The sequence below is a fragment of the Rhincodon typus genome, chromosome 10 (genome assembly GCF_021869965.1).
Source record: "Rhincodon typus isolate 14 chromosome 10, sRhiTyp1.1, whole genome shotgun sequence".
NCBI lineage: Eukaryota > Metazoa > Chordata > Chondrichthyes > Orectolobiformes > Rhincodontidae > Rhincodon > Rhincodon typus.
Window position 1 is genome coordinate 43,500,576 of NC_063341.1, and position 18,678 is coordinate 43,519,253.

At 40.5% G+C, this 18,678-nt stretch overlaps 1 protein-coding gene across 1 annotated transcript in view; it reads left to right on the forward strand.

The window, feature by feature from the left end:
* LOC125484279 overlaps positions 1 to 18,678 on the forward strand; it is a 41,367-nt gene that overhangs the window by 12,701 nt on the left and 9,988 nt on the right. Inside the window, exon 2 of the mRNA XM_048602357.1 lies at positions 4,763 to 4,940. Within this exon, the coding sequence (XP_048458314.1) occupies positions 4,763 to 4,940 (178 nt within the window). The remainder of the gene's footprint in view (positions 1 to 4,762; positions 4,941 to 18,678) is intronic.

An 18,678-nucleotide genomic window follows, 5' to 3' on the forward strand; every position in this document is an offset into this window, starting at 1 on the left:
TGCTGAATTTGTCTTTGCCAAGGATGTGTTTATGGGATACTGCCATATTGGAACAGTTGATGATGAGTAATTAAATTATTTATTATTTTATTAAGAATTTCAATAGAATTCAAGTTCTTTCAATTCTTCACTTTTGTTTGTATTTTAACTGTGTTTTAAGAATAAAGTGTGTGTTTGCTTAAAACCTAGTAGCAGACCAATTGAATCACATCTGGAACGCCACACCTTACACTTGCCTTTACACAAGATAAAAGTTAGGGTCTAGACTGTCTCCTTGATATATTTTGAGAGGGTTTGATCTGGTCCATAACAGAACTGTTTACAACATATATTACTGATTTGACGGAAGGAAGTGAATGTACTGTGGCCAAATTAGCAGATGACAAAAATAGATGGAAAAAGCAGGTTGTGAGAAGGATACAATTTACAGAGAGATATTGATAGTTTAAGTAAGTGGCAGATGGAGTATTATGTGTGAAAACATGAAGTCGTTCTTTTGTTTTGCCTTCCAAAATGAACAAGGTTATTTAATTGGAGAAAAACTGCAGAAAGCTGCATCACGAAGGGATTTCAGGTACTTGTATACAACACACAGAAAGCTAGCAGCAGGTGATCAGGAAAGCTTATGGAATGTTGGCCGTTATTTCAAGAGGGTTGGAGTATAAGAGTAGGGAAGTCTTACTCGAACTGTACAATGTTCTGGTGAGACCACATCTGAAATACTGTGAGCAGTTCTGGTTCCCTTATTTAAGGTAAGATATCATTTCAATGGAGGTAGTTCAAAGAAGACGAACTAGGATGATCTCCAATATGGTGGGATTGTTTTATCAGCAAAGGCTATATGGGTTGGGACTCTACTCACTGATGTTTAGTAGAATGAGAAGTGATCTCATTGAAACATATGGGATTCTTAAGGAGCTTGAGAGGGTAAATGCTGAGTGGATGTTTCCTCTCATGGGAGAGTCCAGGAGCAGAAAGCAGAACTTCAGAATAAAGGAATACCAATTTAAGACTGAGATGAGGAGGAATTTCTTCTAAGGATTGTGATTTTTTTTTAAAATGCATTGCCACAGAGAGCTGTGGGGACAGAGTCCTTGGGTATATTTAAGACTAAGATAGATTCTTGATCAGAAGGGGAATCAAGGGTTAAAGGAAAAATGCAAGAAAGCAGACATGAGTAGTGTCAGATCAACTACGATCCTATCGAATGGCAGAGCAGGCTCGAGGGGCCTCAGGATCTCCAACCTGCAACCCCTAGCCTGATTTAAATGCCCTGCTTCAGGGGTCAGCATTAAATTCTACCTATTAAACTGGTGCCTCTGTCTGCAAATATTGGCCGCTGCTTTCTCCAGTACTTTCTTCCTGCTTTAATTTCAGATTTCAAGAAATTTTTTTGGATACTATTGCTACCCTATTTCTAACAGAATTCTTTCACTTTCTCATGTAGCACTGACCTTATTTAGACAGATGCAATGAGTGATCCAGATTAGATTGGTTGAATAGAGAAGACACGTGGGAAGACCATGCAGTTATGAATTTGGATGGAATCAGAATTCAACAACAACTTACATTTAAATAGCAAATTTAATCAGAATGGAAGTGAGGTAATTGGGATACATAGGCTTAGATCACCCATTCCTTGGCACAATGGTTCTGATACATATATACATATGATGAACGTATTCACATGAGGCTGTCAAGGTTGTTTGGCACAAGAAGATCAGTTTATTGTACAAAAGACAAAAACATCTATGTCTATGATAGTTTAGAGCGATCTTAACATAATCAGGAAAACAAAGTTTTAACCTGTTTCCCAGCCATGTCCATTGCAGGTATTCAATCCCTGAGAAACATCAGTTGCATCTCAAATCTTTAATTTGTTATCTGACACTTTCCAGTTATTCTTCTTGAAGTGGAGAGGGAGTTTTGTAACTTCCTTTCACTTCTAGTGGCCCAAAACTCTCATCAGTTCTGACAATGTAAGAACTGTATATAAGATCTTGCAACTTGGTGACTTTGTAAACTAAAACCCTTCTAGAGAATGGCTGTTCTCTTAAAGTGAAGTCCTGATTCTTCTGAACTGAAGTGAAACTAATTAATGGCTTCTGGTTTGTTTTCTCTATTTCTTGTAAATTCAACAGTGTAAACATTTCATCAGTTAACACCAAAGGTATATTTCGGTCACTGTTACAAATTACTTTATGACCTTGTTTTATAAGGAAAATATTTTCTTTATAAACCTGAAACCAAATTCCTAGTGCCACTATTTCAAAAATCCAAATTTCCCAGTGATTATTAGTTGATGACTGATTATCACATAGAACATAGCTAGAACCTTCCAGAAACCACCTAAATCAATATCAGACAATCACCACCATGTACCTTCTGATGGGTCTGGGATGCTAATTATTGTGTTATAATCTGCCACAGATGATTGTCTCCAAGTAAAACCCCTATGCAATAGAATTGCATTTGACATGTTGATATATTAATGACTTTCCACGTAACCTCTAGACCATCTGCAATGGCTATCAGCAATGCAAGCCTTTATCTTAATGACTTAGTAATTGACTCCCACAGTACTACTTTTTTAACTACATTTTGAAATTACAGTCAGTTAAGAGCTCAGCACTGTTCCATGCAACATCTACTAACAGTATTAATATCCCAGCTCTGTGCTACAAAGGAAAAAGCCTGTGGTTTGTTAAAAGCAGCCACTCACTTATTTGTGATCTCTCCAAGTAAAACTCTTTCAACAAAGCAGAAGTTGTATTTCAGCAAAACTTTCTCAGAAGACTTTCAAAATTGTTTTTAGAGAAGAACCAGCCTACACTTGTCCAACCATGGGCTAGTCTATCAACCATCCCCACAGAAAGAATTCCAGACTGCTAACTTGAGTCTTGGTCTTTAGGACTCCATCTTAACAGTTTATCAATATCCTTCCTTTTATTCCTCAGTTATAGAGTCATATAGCTGTACAGCATGGAAACAGACCCTTCAGTCCAACTTGTCCATGCCGACCAGATATCCCAAATTAATTTAGTCCTCTTTGCCAGTATTTGGCACATATCCCTCTAAACTCTTCCTATTCAAATACCCATCCAAATGTGTTTTAATTTTATAGTTGTACCAGCCTCCAGCCATTCCTCTGGCAGCTCATTTTATCCAGACATCACCCTCTGTGAGAAAAAGTTGCCGTTTAAGTCCCTTTTAAATCTTTCCCCTCTCACCTTAAGCCAATGCCCTCTAGTTTTGGACTCCGCCACCCAGAGAAAAGACCTGGGCTATTCACCCTATGCATGTCACTCATGATTTTACAAACTTCTGTAAGGTCACCCCTCAGCCTCTGATGCTCCAGGGAAAATAGCCCCAGCCTACTCAGCCTTTTCTTATAGCTCAAACCCTCCAACCCTGGCAACATCCTCATAAATCTTTTCTGAACTCTTTCAAGTTTAACAACATCCTTCTTAATGCAGAGAGACCAGAATTGAATGAGATATTCCAAAAGCAGTCTAACCAATGTCCTGTACAGCTGCAACATGACCTCCCAAATCCCATACTCAATGCACTGACCAATAAAGGTCTCTTTGTTCAGAAACACTGCCCAAGACCTTACTATTAAGTGTATAAGTCCTGCCCTGATTTGCCTTTCCAAAATGCAGCATCTCACACTTATCTAAATTAAATTCCACCTGCCACTCCTAGGCCCATTGGCCTGTCTGATCAAGGTCCCGTTGTACCCTGAGGTAATCTTCTTCACTGTCCACTACACCACCAATTTTGGTGTCATCTGCAGACTTACTAACCATACCTCGTATGTTCACATCCAAAACATTTATATAAATGATGAAAAGCATTGGACCCAGCACCGATCCTTGAGGCATTCTGCAGATCACATGCCTCCAGTCTGAAAAGCAACACTTTACCATCACGTCTGTCTTCTACCTTCAAGCCAGTTCTGTATCCAAATGGCTCGTTCTCCCTGTATTCCATGTGGACCTTGCTAACTGGTCTATCACGCAGAATCTTGTTGAATGTATTTACTGAAGTCTGTCTAGATCACATCCACCGCTCTGTCCTCATCATCCTCTTCATTACTTCTTCAAAAAATTCAATCAAGTTAGTGAGACAATTTCCCATGCACAAAGCCGTGTTGACCATCCCTAATTAGTCCTTGCCTTTCCAAATACATGTAAATCCTGTCCCTCAGGATTCCCTCCAACAACTTGCCCACCACCAATGTCAGGCCCACCGGTCTGTAATTCCCTGGCTTTTCCTTGCCACTTTCCTTAATAGTAGCACCACATGAGCCAACCTCCAGTTTTCTGGCACTTCACCTGTTGCTATTCATGATACAAATAGGTATGTACGTAAGTTGTAATTGAGTAATTGTTATCGTTTTCAATTCGATCTTTCCATGTGTGTGAGTGAACCTGTGTTGCAAAGTAGTCCCCCTGCATCTAATAATGTGTGAAATAAACCCCATTCTTAATTTAACTTGAACATAGTGTTATTGTTGTCCTTATAACGTCAGAGTCCACAAACTAAGGAAGTCGCAGAGATATACCCCAGTAATTTTTTATGAAAAGAAGGGAAAAACTTGAATCAAAATCTACTTTTGTTCAGTTGGTGAGAATAGAGAGAGAAAGATTTGGTTTAAAATCTGTAATCTGTCTACAACAGACACTAAATATAAAAATGCACATGTTTACTATTTAAATGGTAAAATGCATTCTTATTTTATTGTGCTGTTGTTTTCCAGATTTGTTTGAAAATGGAGGTGCAGCCATGTTCAAAGTCGTGTCTTTTGACACACCATCTGGAGTAGTGCTTGCAGTTACGTTTGCGAGCAAAGTGAAGAGTAACTACAAAATTGACTGGAAGGCTGTGCAGCATGAAAATAAGGAAAAGGTGCACGTAGAAGATATTGAACAATGCAAGTAAGTTCACAGGAGGGGAAGAGTTTATTTTAAATAATGTAACAATACTGAATGCCACATTGAGTAAGAACACTGCATTTTCATCTCCAAAGTTCATGTTGTAGAATGGAAATCATGTTTAACTGTCAACTTTTAAGAAAGAAAACTAATTTGTAAATATGTAACGGATACTGAAGAAACAAAAGCAGAGTACTGCAGATGCTAGAAATGTGAAATAAGAACAAGAACTCAGCAGGTCGCTATCTCTTCACTATATCTACTACCCCTTTATTTGACTGATGCATCATCAGTTGTTCTTTAATCTCCTGTGGCGTTCATCCCATCCTATCACAAACTGTCTTCCTTGCTGTTCCTAGCTGACCTTGACCCCACTACCTCATCCCAATCTTCCATTTAAAATCTATACGAAATTCTCTTCAATTCTGGTGAAAGGTCATGGACCTGAAAGGTTAAACTGTTTCTCTCCACAAAGGCTGCCTGTCTTGTTGTGTTTTTCTGACTTTTTTATGTTTTTAATAATAAAGAAGCCTGACATGTTTATTAATTTGCAATAAATTGTCGGACATCTGTCAGGATGATTGGAAACATTCTACTTGCAAACCCAAAATATAAGTACTGTTACAACCAGGCAGGGAGGGATCACATCTCCAGCTTTTTAAACCCCCTTTTTGTTCTCTTTTAGCACATAGCCAGTGCACTTCAATTAAACTTAATTAACCTGCTCAAAAATGAATGAGCCAATTCCAAGGTTTTCTTAAGCGAAAGAGACAGAAGTCTTATTACTTCCTACCCACGAAAAAATGGCACTTCAACAAACGGATGCATATAATTGTATAGGTAATAAGCTCAGAAAGAAGTAGGGGAATGGTGTCTAGAACAGTAAACAAAAGCAACATAGATCTAAAAATCCTTTAGGAAGCAAGAATACTTAGCTATTCATCCATTTTTTTTAGAGTTTCAAAGTTTGCAGTTCTTGAATTCTCACTGTGCAGGAATCTTTCCTATTCATTTTTTTAGTGATGCTGGTTTGTGCAAATGAGAATGATGCAGATGTTTCAGTATCCTTGCTGTCGTGTTGCTTCCTTCTGTCTGTTTTGTTCAAAGGCTGCTGTATATATAACGGTACCTTCTCAAATTCTGATATCTGTCTCATTTCATTCCAAGCTGCTTGGTTTGTAGGCAAGCTTTCATCTCTCAATATGTTCAACTATCATGCAAGTATGAGTAAAGCGTGCGCTGCAAATTTCTTGACACTTCACTGAGTTTCAGTGTCTCATGATTAAAATGATAATTCCCAGGAAATCAGTTTCATATATTCCATATAGGTTGCCTGGGCTTGTTAGGTGATCGTTTTAGGTCAATAACATCCTTTTAACAACTGATGAAAGTCTCAGGAATTGAAGTCAAATGATGAAAGTTTAATATTGATAGTCCATTCTCACATTATTTGTCATGATATACATGAAGTTTATGAAGTTTTTCTTGATCTTTTGGAATTACCAAATACTCGCATTCAGTAATGGAGAAGGAGTTTCTTTTTAATCTCTCAAAGGACAAAGTTTAATGGGAACTTCAAGCTGTCCATGTTTTGGCTAATTCCAGGTTGTTGTTTTATTTTGGAGGGGTTAACCACACAGGGCTCAGCATATCTTACCAAACTGGCTTCATTAATTACCTACCATGCCCCTTTGGTGTATCTCTCATCCGGTCTCCACCCCAAATTGACATATGCCATTCTGCCAATCGCCACTCAGCGGATATTCATCTGAATTCATCAGAAGCCCTTATGCCTGCACTATCTTTAAAAGCCAATTACGTACCTAGACAAGCGCTGTCAGTGCAGACTTGCCTTGCATAGTTGCTGATGGTTTGCCTGGAAATAGCAGACAGGGATGTCGGCACCCTGCTTTATGGGAATGGTGCTGGTCATCCTCTTGGACAGGGTGGTGCCGTCGTGGGACTTATTACTGCCCCAGTATGATCTCTTATGTGGGACCTAATCGAAAACCTTCTGAAAGTCCAAGTAAACCACCTCATTACTCAATTATTACCTGGCTCCCCTTCATCAACTCTACTCATTACATCCTCTTAAAAATTCCAGTGGATTTGTCAAGCATGATTTACCTTTTGAAAATCCATGCTGAGTTCATCTAATTCTGACACGGATTTCCAAGTGCTCTGCTATTTAATCTTTTATTATGGACTCTAGCTTCTCAAGAAGTTGAGGGAAGATTTAATTGAGTTGCTTGAAGTGTAAGGGCTTTGATAGAGTAAACAAGAAGAAAGTTGTTTCTGTTGGTAGGTGAGTCAATAACCTGAGAACACAGAATTCAGCTAATTGTCAAAAAATCAGAAGGAGCATAAGAAGAAGCCCCGTGTACAGAAAATTGTTTTGTTGTGGCATTCACTATTTGAAAGGAGCTGGAAGCATATTTAGTTGTAATCTTCAAAAAGAAATTGGATCAGTTTTTCAAAGGGAAGTATTTACTGGGTTATGGAAGAAGAGTTAGCAAGTGAAACTAATTGGAAAAGCTCTTTCAGAAAAACTGATAGTTCAATGATGCATGACTGTGCTAAAAGCTTTCACAATGCATTCATCTTACAACACTTCCAGATCTTCCAGGAGTAAAAATCATAAGTTAATTGCTTCTCGGTGTCAATACATGGTTATTCCATTAAGAATGACCTTCAACTGCAGCTGAAGAACACTACAATGAGATACATGTCATCATAAGATTGGTGATCAAGAGGACCTTTAGGATCAATAAAGGTTTGATTCCCTGTCTGGATAGATCAGGAAAAGCTCATAATTGTATTTCAAACCATAGTTTGAACATAGTCATAGTCTGTCACGTCCTTTTGAAATTTAATCATGTGAGGAAGTTTGTATATTGCTACCAAGGAGGACTTTATTCCTTTGGAGCCCATACTTTATGGAGAAGAGTACTATAATTATTTGCATTCAGATAAGACTATAAGACAAAGAAGCAGAATTAGGCGATTTGGCCCATCGAGTTTGTTCCGCCTTTCAATCAGAGCTGATATGTTCCTCAACCCATTCTTCTGCCTTCTCACTGTCGTCTTTGATCCCCTGACCAATAAGAAACAATCTGTCTATCTTAAATACATTCGATGACTTGACCTCCATGGTCCTTTGCGGCAAGCAGTTCCACAGATTCACCACCCCCTGGCTGAAGAGATTCCTCCTCCGTCTCAGTTCTAAAGGATTGTCCGTATCCTTTAAGCTTGTGCTTTTGGGTCCTAGTTTCTCTTACAAGTCTTCTCCACGTGCACTCTATCCAGGCCCCTCAGTATTCTATAAGTTTCAATCAGATTCCCGTCATGCTTCTAAACTTTCTTGAGTACAAACCCGGAGTCCTCAACTGCTGTTCATGTGACAATCCCTTTATTCCCAGGTTCATTCTTCTAAACCTCCTCTCGACCCCTATCCAGTGCCAGCACATCCTTCCAAAACTGCTCACAATATTCCAGATGCGGGCTGACCAGATACTGAGACAGTCTCATCAGTACATCTCTGCTCTTGTGTTCTAGCCGTCTTGAAATGAATGCTGACATTGCATTTACCTTCCAAACTGCCAGCTGAACCTGCGTGTTATCCTTAAGAGAATCCTGAACTAACACTCCCAAGTGCCTTTGCGCTTTAGATTTCCAAAACCTTTCCCCATTTGGAAAATAGTCAATGCCTGTCAAGGTGCATAACCTCTCACTTTGCCACATTGTATCCCATCTCCCAATTCCTTGCTTACTCGCCCAGCCTGTCCTGTCCTTCTGCAGCCTGCCTGCTGAACACTACCTGTCCCTCCACCTATCTTCGTGTCATCTGCAAACTTAGCAACAATACCCTCAGTTCCTTTGCCCAGATTGTTAATGTATAACATGAACAGTTGTGGTCCCAACACGGACCCCCGTGGAACTTCACTTGTTACTGGCTGCCATCCTGAAAAACCCCTTTATACCCACTCTGTCTTCTACCTGTCTGCCAAACCTCTAGTAATAAGTGTTTCTTAATATTATCAATGAGGTAATACTGCAGTCTTTTCTCATGCCAGCCTGTCTGAAGTCCATTTTGTTCACTTTATCCAAAACGTCTTTGTTAAGTTACAAGGGTGTGTTGGTCTTTAGACTGGACAAGGAGGCAAAGGAATAGTGTCTGCTTAGCGAGGTCATTGAAATTCTTGTGCCATTGATCTATAGCTCTGAGGGTAACAGGTTTGACATTCAGTTCCAATGCTGTCTCCCTCCTGGTGCTTTAGACATCATGTTGTCTGAAACTCTTAATATCACTTGAAGGAGACTTGAGGCAGGAGTCTGTGAATTTATAGCACTTGTGCCATATCTAGCTACCTTATTTGATTGTGTACCATTTACTCCTCTAGTAGTAGTCCTCGAAAATAAAAAAAAGGTATGAACACACGTAGTAAAGTTATCCTGGAAACCACAGAATAAGCCAAGTAATACCCGTTCCTTAATCTACTTTTGACCCACTCCAGTGCTGCAGTGTTCAGCAAGATTTGACTTCTAATCTGCTAAAGTTGGGTTGAATGGAAGTTAAAATTACTTTGTGTATCATTTGCACTACTCATTAGTCTAATCCATTGATGTAAAAATAGTATGATTCACTTTGTGGCTAGTCCCCAACAATTTAAATGCAATGCATATTTCCAACTTGTATCTATCATTTATGATGGAGGAGAAATGATCTTAGGATCCCAGAAGTGAACTGCCAGCCTGCTGAGCAAACAAGCAACAGATGCATTGTTTGCCAGGCCAAGTTTGCAATCAACATCCTCATGAGCAACTAACAGTAATATGCCAGGGAACTGTAGTTTTACAGCATGTCAAGATTATCAAAGTACAATGATTTGTTGATTTCAAAATGGACGTATATGCTTTGCATCAATGCCATCACCTATATCAACATGAATGGAATTAACTTTCTCAAGGACCATCTACTTCGCAAATAGCACCACTGTGTCTCTCAAATAAATGTTTAGAGTCTTTGAAATTGCCACGATCATTTGTCTTAAAGCATTCTATAAATTTGCCCACAGAAACCCACCCATGCATGACATCTGACAAATCAGACACCATTTGCAGCCATAGTTAAAGATACCAATGTATTTTCCTAAGGTATGAGCTATGTGCAGTGCCATGGCAAGAAAGCAGAACTTTGTGATTAGTTTTGAATTGCTGTAACAAATGCCTGACAGAAGCATGATTGACTAAGTTGTCTTCTGTGCTGCAAGTGTCTTTGCCTGCATAGAGACATTTTTGCGGAGGCCTAACTGGAGACATTGCCTAAAACTAGAGCCAGAACTAACAAGAGTGAAATGAGGAAAAAATTGTACTGAGATAGAATGACAGAAGCTATGCTACTGGGTCAATTTTTATGTTTAAATCTGAGACTGATAGATGCTTGAAACAAAAGTAGTGAGGAATATGGAACAAAGGCAGGTACCTGTAATTAAATGTCATCTGAAATGTCTTCATTGTCCCATGACCCTAAGCACAGTGAAAAGTTTTGTTTTTGCTTGCAGTACAGGCAGATCATAACATACAAGGACATACAGATCATAGGGTATTTAGACAGAGTGAGGCATACAAGTTACGGCTGCACAACAGATGTACAAAAGCAAGATCAATATTCAACTTGAAATTAGAGAGATCTATTCAGCAGTCTAATGACAACAGGGAAGAAGCTGTTCTTGAAACTGTTGGTGCATGTGTTTAAGCTTCTTTATCTTCTGCCGGACGGAAGAGGTCGGAAGAGAGTATAACCAGGTTACAAGGGGTCTTTAATACTGGCTGCATTTCTGCGGCAATAAGAAGAGTAGATGGAGTCTGTGGATGGGAGGTTGGCTTGCATGATGGTCTGGGCAGTGTTTACAACTTTCTGTGGTTTCTTACAATCCTGGACAGAGCAGTTGCCTACCAAGTAGTTATGCACCCAGATAGAATGCTTTCAATGGTACATCTGTACAAGTTGGTAGGGTCCTTATGGACATGGTGAATTTCTGAGGCCTCCTGAGAAAGAAGAGGCATTGTTGTGTCCTCTTGACCGTCACATCTACGTGGAGGACCAGGACACATTGTCAGTTATTATCATTGCTAGGACCTTGATGCTTTTGACCTTCTCTGCCACAGCTTCATTGATGTAGATGGGGCGTGTCCTCCTCTTTTCCTGAAATCAATGATCAGTTCTTTAGTTTTGCTGACATTGATGAATAAATTGTTATCTTTGCAGCATGACATCAAGCATCTATCTCCTTCCTGTATTCTGACTCATCATTGTTTGATAAGCAGCGTACAACGGCGATGTCATCAGTGTGGATGGCATTCAGATGAAATTTGGCCACACAGTCACGAGTGTACAGGGAATACAGTAAGGAGCTGAGTACACATCCTTGCAGGGCTCCAGTGTTGAGGATTATCGTGGAGGAGGTGCTGTTGTCTATCTTCACTGAATGCGGACTGGTCAGGAAGCTGAGGATCCAGTTGCAGAGAGTGGAGCCAAGACTTGCGTCTTGGAGTTTGGAGATTAATTTTTTCGGGATTATAGTGTTGAAGGGAGAGCTGTTTTCAATAAGAAAGAAGCTTGACATAGGTATCTTTATTGTTCAGATGTTCCAGGGATGAGCGTAGGGCTAGGGAAATGTGTCTGCTTGGACCTGTTGCATCGGTAGGCATGTTGCAAAGGATTGAGGCAGGCTGGGAGGCTCGAGTTGCTGTGAGCCATGACTAATCTCTCAAAGCACTTAATAATTGTGGAGGTCAGAGCCACCGCACAATAGTCATTGAGGCACATTGCATGTGTTTTCTTTTTAGTATTGGGATGATGGTGGTCTTCTTGAAGCAGGTGGGGACTTCAGATTGTAGCAAGAAGAGGTTAAAGGTGTCAGCAAATACTCCCACTAGCTGGTCTACACAGGATCTGAGTGCACAGCATGGGACTCCACCTGGACCAGTCACTTTCCTCGGGTTCACTCTCAAGAAGGCCGATCTGACATCTGCAGCGGTGACTGAGGGAACAGGTGCATCTGGCGCTGTTGGGCAGGTAACACCATTCCACTAGCATTCTGCTTCAACCAAGTGTGAAAAGCATTGAGCACATCAGGGAGGGATGTATCTTTGTCTGTATTTTGTTCTCCTTCAGTTTGTATCCCGTCATGATGTGTAGGCCTTGCCACAGGTGGCAGATGTCTGTGTGGTTAGTTTGGGCCTGTAACTTGGTCCAGTACTGTCTTCTGGGCCTGTAACTTGGTCCAGTACTGTCTTCTGGCAAAGATTGTATCTGGATTTCCTGCAAAGGTCTGAGCCATTGGACTTGAATGCCACACGCCTGGCCTTCAGTAGGCAATGGATTTCCGGGTTCATCTAAGTTTCTGGTTGGGGAACATTCGGAATGACTTCTTTGTCACGCAGTCCTCTACGCAGTTGCTAATGTAGCCCATGATTGAGGTGGCATATTCCTCTAGATTGTCCACTGAATTCTTGAATATGTTCCAGTCAACCGATTCCAAGCAGTGCCAGAGAAGCTCTTCTGCTGCCTCAGATCAGCATTGTACTACTTTCTGTTCTGGGTCCTTTTGTTTCAAGTTCTGCTTGTAAGCTAGAAGGAGGAGCACAGTGCTGTTCCAAAGTGCAGACAGGGTAAGGAGTGGTAGGCATCTTTGATGGTTGTGTAGCAATGGCCAAGGATGTTCGGTTCCCTGGTAGGGCAGGAGTCATTTTGGTGGTATTTTGGTAGCACCCTCTTGAGGTTGGCCTGATTGAAGTTGCAGGCCACAATGAATAAAGCCTTGGGGAATTTTGTCTCTAGGGCATTTGTAGCAGTTTAAATTTCATCCAGAGCATCGGAAATGCATCAGCTACCTATCTCCCCAAGTTCTCTCCACTGGGGAAACAACTGATATAACCACCTGATTTTAGTTTTAGCTGCAGGCCGCTCTGGATGGATTTACCCTCCATAATGAAGGTTTTTAATGTTCCAGAAATGGAGACTTAAGAAGCAGCATTCCTTTTTTTTCACTCCGGAAATGCGCGCATTGCCCATCCCTTATTGCCCTTGAGGAGATGGTGGTGAACTGCTTTCTTGAATCAGTGCAGTCCTGTGGTGTAGGAGCACCCACAGTGCTATGACAAAGGAAGTTCTCGAAATTTGACATGCCAGCAGTGAAGAAACAACAGTATGTTTCAAAGTCAGGATGATGAGTGGCTTGGAAGGGAACTTGCAGACGGCGGTGTTCCCACGTAACTACTGCCCTTGTCTATGGATGGTGATGATTGTGAGTTTGTAAGGTGTTGTTAAAGGGCCTTGGTGAATTACTGCAGTGCATTCCGGGGATGGGACGCACTGCTTCCGCTGTCTGTCAGCAGATTGTTTGCGGATGTGATGCTATTCAAGTGAGCTGCTTTGTTGTGGATGGCGTGAAGTTCCTTTTGTGTTGTTAAAGTTGCAGCCATCCAGGAAAATGGGGAATATTCCATCACACTCCTGGCTTGTGCTTTATAGATGGACAATCTTTGGGGAATCAGGAAGTGAGTTACTCCTTGCAGGTTTCCGCACCTCTGACCAGTTTAGTTTCTGGTTAGTGGTCACCCATGGGATTTTGATTCTTGCGGGGGGTTTTGGTGATGTTAATACCATTGACTGACAAGGGGAGATGGTTAGATTACCTCTTGTTAGAAATGATCATTGGCTGGCACTCGTGTGACATGAATGTTGCTTGGCATTTGTCAGCGCAAGCCTGAGTATTGTCAAGATCTTGCTGTATTTGGACATAGACTGCTTCCATATCTGAGGAATCACAAATTGTGCTGAAGATTATGTATTGATCAGCAAACAGTGTTAGTTCATCTTATTTTGGAAGGAACATTACTGATGAAGCTGCTGAAGACATTTGGCCTGAGGACATTACTCTGAAAAACTTCTGTGATGTAGTGGAGCTGAGCTGACTAAGATCCAATAACCACAATCATCTTCCTTTGTGCTGGGTATGACTGTCTAACCAGTGGGGAAGCTTTCTCTAATTCCCATTTATTTTTGGTTTGTTGGGCAGCATGGTGGCTCAGTCGTTAGCACTGTTGCCTCACAGCGATGCAGACGCCAATTTGATTGCACCCTTGGGCAACTGTCTGCATGGAGTTTGCACATTCTCTCTGTCTGCGTGGGTTTCCTCAGGGTGCTCTGATTTCCTCCCACAGTCCAAAAATGTGCAGATTAGGTGGATTATCCATGGGGAAATATGGGATTACAGAGATAGGCTGGAGGTAGGTCTGGTGGGATGCTCTTCGGAGGGGCGGTGGGGACACAATGAACCAAATGGCCTGCTTCCACACAGTACAGACTCTAAGGCTCCCTGATGTCACACTTTGTCAAATGCGGCCTTGTTATCAAGAACAAGCACTTTTGCCTCATGTCTGGAGTTCATGTCTTTTGTCTGTGTTTGCGTTAAGGCTGTGGATCAGGAGTTGATTGACTTTGAATGTCATTGAGCAGATTTTCACTCACCAAGTGTTACATGATAGCACTGTCGATGACCGTTCTTTCACTTTACTGATGATCAAAAGTAGTCTGGGCAGTAATTCCCCAACTTAGATTTGTATGCAGGAGATACCTGAGCAATTTTTCAGATTGGGTAGATGCCAGTCCTGTAGTTGGACAAAATTATTAGCTGATCATAATACCATCACTCCTATCTCGTCTCTTAGTTCTTTAAAAGCAAGGTGCTTACAGAGGTAACCACAAGACAATGTTTCCCAGACTGTTTGAAGGGTTTGCGCCAAGCATGAAGATCAATAGTTTTGTTTTGCAGCATTATACAGTACCTCTGGCAAGCTGCCCCATGCATCAAACATTACCTTCATGAATTTTCCTACAAAGCTAGTATGTATCCTTATACCTGCGTGAGCATCCTATTCTTCCGCCCTAGTTTCTATGCATTTGTGCTCAATAGTCATCACCTACAAACCCCTCTTCTAACCCAGTCTTTGAAGTCTTTTGAATATCAGTTGAGGAGACAGTTTGTTGTTTGCGATACTGTGGTCTCGTCCCCACTGGCTGTGCGTGATTGACTTTCTGAATAACTGAAATAAAAGAGTCGTGAGATAGAAATAAGACTTGAAAGCACTTGTCGTTCAGGTAAGGTGAATTGACAGAGTAGTCAGAAAACAGAAAGAAATTTAGTTATTTTGAAATCACTCAAATCATCTCTTCCCAGCACCCTCGATGTTTGTGCAGCCTCTTCCTATATATCAAGAATATACTCAAAACACTTGATTGTCTCCTAGAATCCATGACTGGTTAACACAGGACTGCAGAGATTAGGAGACAGAAAGGACTGCAGATGCTGGAAGCTAGAGTCAATAAATGTGGAGCTGGAAAAGCACAGCAGGTCAGACAGCATCTGAGGAGCAGGAAAGTCAATGTTTCGGGCCGAAAGCCAATATCACTTCTCCAAAAACATTGACTTTTCTGCTCTTTGGATGCTATCTGACCTGCTGTGCTTTTCCAGCTCCACATTTATTGACTGCAGAGATGAGATCTGATTGTCTGGTTGTAGAATGCCTTAGCTCTGTCTGCTCTTCCTGGTGTTTGACATGCAAATAGTCTTGTGGTAACTTCACCAGGTTAGTATGCCCGGTGCTGCTCCTGGCTTGCTCTTGTGCACACTTTATTCAAATAATAGATCCCTCAAAGTTGCCACCCAAGTTGATAGGGTTGTTAAGAAGGCCTGTTGTGTGTTGGCTTTCATTGGCAGGGGGATTGAGTTTAAGAGCTGCGAGGTTATGTTGCAGCTCTATAAAACCTTGGTTAGACCACACTTGGAATGTTGTGTTCAGTTCTGGTCACCTCATTATAGGAAGGATGTGGAAGCTTTACAGAGGATGCAGAGGAGATTTACCAGGATACTGCCTGAACTGGAGGGCAGGTCTTATAAGAAAATGTTGAGGGAGCTAGGGCTTTTCTCATTTAGAGTGAAGAAGGTTGAGAGGTGACTTGGTAGAGGTGTACAAGATGATGAGAGGCATAGATAGAGTGGATAGCCAGAGACTTTTTCCCTGGGTGGAAATGACTATCATGAGGGGGCATAATTTTAAGGTGATTGGAAGAAGGTATAAAGGAGATATCAGAGGTAGGTTCTTTACACAGAAAGTGGTAGGCATGTGGAATGCACTGCCAGCAGTGGTAGTAGAGTCAGATACATTAGGGACATTTAAGCGACTCTTGGATAGGCATATGGATGATAGTAAAATGAAGGGTATGCAGGTTAGTTTTGATCTTAGAGTAGGATAATAGGTCGGTACAAAATCGTGGACTGAAGAGCCTATACTGTGCTGTACTGTTCTATGTTCTAATGTTGATCCCCTAACTTGATGAAAATGATATATTATGATTAAGTACCGTTCCGCTGCTGTTGGCTCACAGAACCTCATTGGTAGCCAGTTTGAGTCACTAGATCTGGTTGAAATTGGAATTGTTTGTTGCCGCATCACATGATGGAGGGTATCCTCAATATAAAGTTAGGACTTGGTCTCCACAAGGACTATGTGGTGCTCACTCCAACCTATCTGTTATGGACAATGCAACCATAGCGTGTAGATTGGCGAGGATATAGTCAAATATGTTTTCTGTTCTTGGTTCCCTCAGCAGCTGATGCAGACCCAGTCTGGCAGCTGCATCCTTCAGGACTCAGCCAGTTTGTGTTTCCTTGCCCATGATTGGCCTGATAGCATGATATTTCCTGGGGTACAAAGTTCACATCCCCTTCCCAACTGAATACACTGTGCTGCAACTTCTTGCTGGTGGGACAAGACATACCCATAGATGATGATAGTGATACCTGGGATGAAGTCATACACTCAATCATACCATACAGGCAATGTCAGACTTTTGGGTGACTAATTTGTAGGAAAGCTCTTGCAATTTTGTTACAAGTCCCCAGATGTTAGTAAGGAGGATTTGCATTTGATGCTAGATCGTTTGCTCAGTTTCATTCCTTTACCACTTTGTCACGAATTGATCCAAACAAGTGGTTGCAGGCCATTTCAGGGAATAGTTAAGTCAGCTACATTGCTATAGTTGTAAAAAGGCTACACCAGGTACGGGGAGGTGTAGCAAGCCAAAGAGATTCCAGCAGAAAAATTCTCTGTTTTGGAGGCATTATGACTGGTCTTGCTGGATCACATTTTACCGTTGTAGAAAGTATTTAATTGATTCTTCTTATATCCTTTTGTATTAAAAGTTGGCTTAGTGCAACTAATGAACAGCTTTCCTTCAAGTAGTGTTCAAACTTTTCAAAGTAATGTTGAAAGCCATTAAACTGGGTGCCAATGATTCTGATTTGCAAGCTCCTTGCAAGATGGTATAACTTGCAAAAGATGATGCATTCCATCATGCATGATAACTAGATGCCCAAAATATACAAGAAATTTAATCAACTAACATTTACATAAATCGGACAGAATGTAGGCTGTGTCACATCGTGGTTTTGTTCAGCAATTCAGATTAATATGTAATTTTAAAAAGGAAACTTTAAAAGTTGGTATGTGGCCACTAAAGCACAAAAAAGAGTAACTTGCAGATAATGACAGAGAAATGGTGTATGTATTGAATAACTGCTTTGCTTTAGCTTTTATTAAGTAATCTAACAAATTAGACCCTCCTATAAGAGGTAATTTTAGAAATTATATTTCTGGAATTAGGATATAATGGAAGAAAAGTGTTGAATAACAAGTAAAACCGAAACTGAATGCATGCTCAAGGATATTACAGAAGTTGCAAATGTATTAGTTTATATGTGCAAAAGTTGTATAGAAGAGGGATAAGCAGCTAATGTTGTTCATAAATACAAAAAGAGAAGAAAACCGAGGAACTGTAGATCAAAAAGTATAATTTTATTGATTGGAAAGGTACTGGAATCTGTACCAGAAGAAATGTTAAAGGTATCTTGAGATAGAAAATGTAATTTAATAAAAGGCGTAAACGTTAAAAGGTTCAGTCATGCCTTACCAAACAGAGGACTCTTTGAAAAGGAAACAGAAGAAATGGATAAGGCCTATGCAGTAGATATCATCATGTGCTTGGCTTTTGAAAAGGGCATTATAAAGATACCAGATGGTAAGCTTATGACAATGGTTAGGGCAAATGGAATTGGGACAAAAAGCTGAATAGATAGCATGTAGCTTAAAAATAAAGAATATATTTTCTGACACCAGAACGCCGATGATGATTGGTGACTATGCATGTTCACACCAATTTATTGATGCAAGCAATATTAAGCAATTGTTTGAAAAATTAAGAGAAGTTTTACTTTGGTTAAGAAATAAAGTGTTAAACAATGTACTCTTTTCATTAAAATTTTATTCATTGGGATTTGTCACTCTGTTAAGCTATATTTGAGAGATATCACCGCTAATGTGCATGTTCTTGGGTATAAGCCAAATGCAGCCCCTAAAGAAGGTTGAGACTGGGACAAAGGGTAGATTGCTTTCTACTTTCATCCAATGTTCCAAGCAGATCAGTGTTGGGATGACTATTATTTGTAATATAAATTACATGATTTGGACAGTGGAATGAGTGATTAAAATATCAAAAATGGCAAAGAATATTGAGGGTATTGCTAATTCCAAGGGAGGATGCCACATTCACCCAAAAAAAACATTAGAAAACTTGGAGACCAGAGCAATGAAGTGGCAAAATTAACTTTAACCTCAA